This window comes from Buceros rhinoceros, unplaced genomic scaffold (assembly GCF_000710305.1).
Source record: "Buceros rhinoceros silvestris isolate BGI_N320 unplaced genomic scaffold, ASM71030v1 scaffold13438, whole genome shotgun sequence".
Lineage (NCBI taxonomy): Eukaryota > Metazoa > Chordata > Aves > Bucerotiformes > Bucerotidae > Buceros > Buceros rhinoceros.
The window spans coordinates 40,564-45,694 of NW_010425326.1; the positions used below are offsets into that span (position 1 = coordinate 40,564).

Here is a 5,131-nt window from a genome sequence, read left to right on the forward strand (position 1 = left end):
GATAATCTGCAAACTACGATTATCGTGTGGTGTGGGGAGGGGGGCCGGCAGAGGCGGGGGGGTCTGGCACAGAAAGGCAACAAGATCTTTCCTCTGGTAGTTTTTATTTACGGTGCAGGCTCCGTCCTTCAGGTGAACTCACGGAAGCAGCGTACACGTCAGGTTGTACAGAGCACTATAGACAGAGCAACGGATTTTCACAGCGCACGAAACACAACAGAAACAGGGTGTGCTAGAAAGACACATTTACATTTGTCATAAATCTATACTATCTTATAAAAATAAAACTATCACTAAAATATTTCTCTCTCCCACAACTCACACACTAGAAGTTCAGTTGTGTTGTCACAACCACGTCCGGCTTAATGACAGACCGACTGCAGAGGGTTTTTCTCAGCGCTCAGGAGTGGGGACGGGTCCCCAGCCCCCTAAACCATCACTGCTTTGACATCAAGGCTCTCTCCCTGTCCTTCACGGTGAGTATAGAGGTTCACAAAAATCAGCTTTTGAATTTCTGCATCAGTGTGAAACAACTCCCTTGTTTGGATTCTGGTGCAGGGGGTTTGTACATCCCGGGTCCCATCACCAGCTCTCATTAAATCGCTGCCTCTTGTCAGTAACGCTCGATCAAGGGGTTCTCCCTTCCTGTAATGACCCATCCATTCCATGGTTTTCTGGCTGGAAACCTTGTAAAGGCTTCACATTTGATTTCCAGAAGTGCACGTGCACAGACGGTGTGTTTTTAAACTTCAGAAGAGAACTGCACTGGTATGATACAAACATTAAATAAGCACTTAAGAAAATGACCTGTTCCCTGGCACCCTGAATAGCTGGAGCTGGGGGATTCTGCTGGCTGAGAAGCAGCACAGTCCCTTCTGCAGCTCTGGTTTCCCCGTGCTGGAGAATCCACAACACCTGAGAGAGCAGCTGCAGGCGAGTGCCGGGCGCCTAACGGGGAACCGGGATAAAAGCTCAGGTGTGGCTACGGGTTCTTGGGGACTGGGTGTTGTGTGAGCTGCTGGGGAAGTTCCAGCCAAGGAAAGTACAATGAAAACACAGGTAATATTTGCAAATCAGTATCAGTGCCTCTGGAGCTAGGACCGCAAATTAAAACACGCATTTCATTAGAAGCAAATTAATAAACAATCAAATAACTACTCACAGCATTTTAATGCACTCAAAGTATGGTTTTAAATATATGGGTCTGTGAAAATATCTTGAGATCGTAGTGTTACTTCTACATTAAAAGTGCAGAATGCCTTTGCAGGGACATGAGACAGCAAAGTGAAGTTGCTGGGAATGTTTCAAAGTCTGTTTCATAATTACAGTACGGGAACAATTTAAACTTGTATTTTGAACAGTATCTTCATTAAGCGGACGCTTAGTTTGACTAAGCGTTTTCTTGATTACTTTACATTTTTAACTCTGGAGTAGCTTTTATGCCATAATATTGTTTATATCATCCAAAAATAGATTTCACCTTTGGTTTGAACCACGGCTGGTGGAGTGATGGCACACAGAGATTTTGAAATGAAGAAGAAGAGAAAAGCCCTCTCCACTTCTGCAGAGGCAGCGAGCCGTCCCTGGCCAGGCTCCTCGCAAAGGATCAGCGCTGCAGCTCGTAAGTAAGCCTCCTCAGACCGGGAGTAAGCTACACTGTGTTTAACAGCGAGGACTGAACACCTCTAGGCAAGGCAAGGTACTTCACAGCAGCTCTTGGAAGGACTTGTAGGAATGAGAGAGGTGGTGAGGAAACTCTCAGGGTGACGCTCACTGGGTATGGGAGTCACCAGGTACGATGTTATTCTCCTGATTGAATTAACTGATATTGCAGAATATGAGACCCTACATCTACTATTAATATACATAAAATGCGGCTCCTTCCCAAGCAGGACGATGCAAAGCTGATGCGAGAACCAGCACCCTTATACTGGTGGTCATGGCTCTAGCGTGGAGACTTCCTCGTATTGCAAGTTTGCATCTTCCTTCTAGTTCTTTATTGCTCTTTGATTTTGTGTGGTTGTATTCATGCTCCTGCCTGTCGGTGACTAAACCTGTCCTGGGGCCACCAGCAAAGGGCTGCAGGGGGATTGAACCACGCTCCTGCTCTGTGCTCTGCCCCTGTCACACTGGGGTTTGCGAGAGAAACCGTTCAGTCAATTCATGACAGACAAAGTTCTCCCAGTTCTTCGTAACGGATGTTATCTCCATCGTGGGGCTTTCGGGGTCGGACTGTGCCTGAGGCCAGTGCACACCAGAAGAAAGGCTAAGCTTTCTGGCTTGGGGGAATGTGCGACCCCTGGTGCAACCTTCCTGAACTCTGCCTGTGGAAATACACAGCGGCCGCTGCACGCAATCCGTTTTTCTTAGGTAGCAAACAGCATGGTGGTGGTAGATGCTCTTCATGCAGATTCTCAAGATTTAAGGACACCAACCTATTCTTTACAGTGTTGCTCTCAACATTCCTGATGGGGGAAATTCCTTCTTTTTTTCTTTGCATGCAAAACTTTCAGGAATAGAGGTGAATATTCTAGATAGTAATTAATCCGTGTGTCCCAGTATTTAATTTATGTCCTACACGCACTCAGTTTTTCAGGTGGTAAGTTAATTACGGTTAGAAATGGTAGTACAGCACATACTTGTACTTCCTCCTCCTCGCTTCAGCCAGAGAGACCAACCTTTTTTGCAGACTCTCAGGCCAGAAGTGGTAGATTTAGCAGGTACAGGGGTTTAAATGTTGGCAGCAATGCAAAACAAATGACATTTTGGTTCTACACTACTATACTACTAGCACTACCTTGCCTTTGAGAAACTACATAGTTGTTCCTTGCCGCGGCCGGTGCAGGAGGACGGTCGTGGCTGGCTCTCAGAGCTAGCGGTCGCCCCGCGGCGGTGGGGCTGCTGCCTGTTCCGCAGGTGGCTTTCCCAGCGCAGGGTGGCACTTGCTGCACAGAGCTCTCAGTTCTAGGAGACTTTCTTCCACGGCTTTTGCGAGCGCGGCCGAGGAGGTTTCTTTGCAGTCTTTAAAGCTTGAGATGCAGAATAAGATGTACTGGGGCTGAGGGTTGTAACACGCCCCGTAACCGTTGGGCGCCACGGGCCCGTAGCAGCAGAACATCTCCATTGTCGTTGGAACCTGCGGGGAGGGAGAGGGCCAAGAGCCACCTCTGATTAATCAGGGCACTGGAATCGGCTGCTCGGGACCTTTACCAGCTACGAGTTTTGTTACAGGTAGACAGGGAATGCTTCAGGTTGTGCGTGACTCTGATACAGGGTATTACGACACATAAACTTCTCTACGGTTTGTAATTGCTTCAGGTTATGTTAAACGCATAATGTGAAGTTATCCATTACAGAAGTAATTTATAGGAAGCAGTAACCAATTATAGCAAGTAGTATTGTCCCTTTCTAACAGTCAGTTGTGACTGCGATGCTGTATAAAACCCCGTTTTAATGCACCTAGGTACTATACTTCTATTACACCTCAGCTTAATCGTGGTGTAATACAGGAGTGGAATGCTCTCCTGCAGAAAATAAAAGATGTGTTAGAAATCTCTATGCTCCAGCCTTTGTGTACACGAGCCTTCACAAATGACGTTTGGCTTTTTAATGGTGTGGAACAAGCCATTAGTCCTGCTAATAGAGCCATAGAATTGTCAGATAAATTTGCTGCGCAGCAGCCGCGGGCCATAAAGCCATTGCGAAACACTCTTTGCTCGTGGTTAGTTTCTCGGAGAATTGATGTAGTCGAGTGCTGGTGCCACTCGCTCACGTCTGAGAGTCTACAAACATTATGACAAGATCAAATTACTTATTAAGTCTTTATGCCGTAGCGTGGTATTGTAAGCCTTTTGTTGCGCGGCTGGGTTAGTGTTTCAGTAAATGAGTTCCTACAGAGATTTCTGCTTTCATTAGGACTAATACTATGCGTAACGAACGCTTAGTTTTTAGGCTGCCTGCTGCGAAGATGGTTCCTTGTTCAGGACACCAGATGTAGGAGGCGTTGACTCTCCACGTGTCTTAGTGCAGTTGCAAATTAGTCCGTAAATGTCTGAACCACCATAAGACCAAGTGGCACACCTGCCAAGGTCCAGTCCTCCCCCGAGTAACTGCACGAGAGCTCCAACGCAGCTACTTTAAAGAGTAAAGTCTCCTCATGGCTCTTGGCCTTTGTTTCTCAGCGAGGCAGCTTGTGCCATGCTGTCACCGGAGTAGAGAATTCCCACTGGAGCTGTCACTTTAGGGGAAAGAGGAGAGGAAAGGGGAGGGGAAGATGCGTGGTTTGGGAAGCGAGGAAGCTCTGAGCCCTCATGCAAATTTTACCGAGTTCGTGTGTGTGTGTTTCCAGAATTGCCGGGAAGGACTTTGGGCTGTTGCAAGGGAAGTGGTGACTTCAGACAGTATTTACTGCCCTGATTTTGTGGGATGAACCAACACTGGATTAAAAACCTGGAGGGTTTTGCAGACTTCTCTATGGTACCAGCTGCTTTTTTTTTTTTTTCCCCCTGTTTTTACATTGCTCTCACTGTGAGCTACAGGGTCTGGCAGGACACAAAAGAATTAACCTTTGCTTAGCAAGACCAGCGAACAGGGGAAACTCACCTGGCTGGTCGAAAGGATGAATCGATTGCTTGTCAGATACGTCTCATCCCTAAACATCTCTGGCAGTTCCTTGAAGCGTTCCCGTGCCACCTCTCTGAGCCCCAGCAGATGATTGTCGATCGCCATCCCAGTGATAGCCTGCGTACGACATGAGACACCGGCACTTAACTGGCTACAGAGATGTTCTCCTGTTACTGCCCAGTTGATGAGCTGAGGTTGGGTGACGTGATGCTCAGGTATTACTCTGAGCATGTATTTGCTGATGACCAGTAACTAGAAATCCATGGTATGCTCTGAAGCTGTAAAAATTGGGAAGGAGATGCTCTTGGGCTGTATTATGTGCTGATGGCATCTGCCATTCTTGGGTGTTTGTCATCTCTCAGGGCTGGGTATCGTGGACTGGGCTCCCAAAGCTGCCAAGGGGAGCAAAAAAAAGGTAGTGCACGTCAGGGCAGCGCCGACGCCGCTCTTCACGTCAAGAGAAACTGCCTTGATATGATGAAAGGAAATATTTTGCTATGATCCACGC

The 5,131-nt window shown here is 47.3% G+C and overlaps 1 protein-coding gene across 1 annotated transcript in view; it reads right to left on the bottom strand.

Annotated features, from left to right (window-relative positions):
* Nucleotides 1-2,872: 2,872 nt before the first annotated feature.
* The window catches only part of CHAT (choline O-acetyltransferase), a gene marked incomplete at its 5' end in the record, with an annotated part of 15,365 nt that continues 13,106 nt past the window's right edge, over nucleotides 2,873-5,131 (bottom strand). The window contains 2 exons of the mRNA XM_010141108.1: nucleotides 2,873-3,136; nucleotides 4,603-4,740. Coding sequence (XP_010139410.1) covers nucleotides 2,873-3,136; nucleotides 4,603-4,740 — 402 coding nt within the window. The remainder of the gene's footprint in view (nucleotides 3,137-4,602; nucleotides 4,741-5,131) is intronic.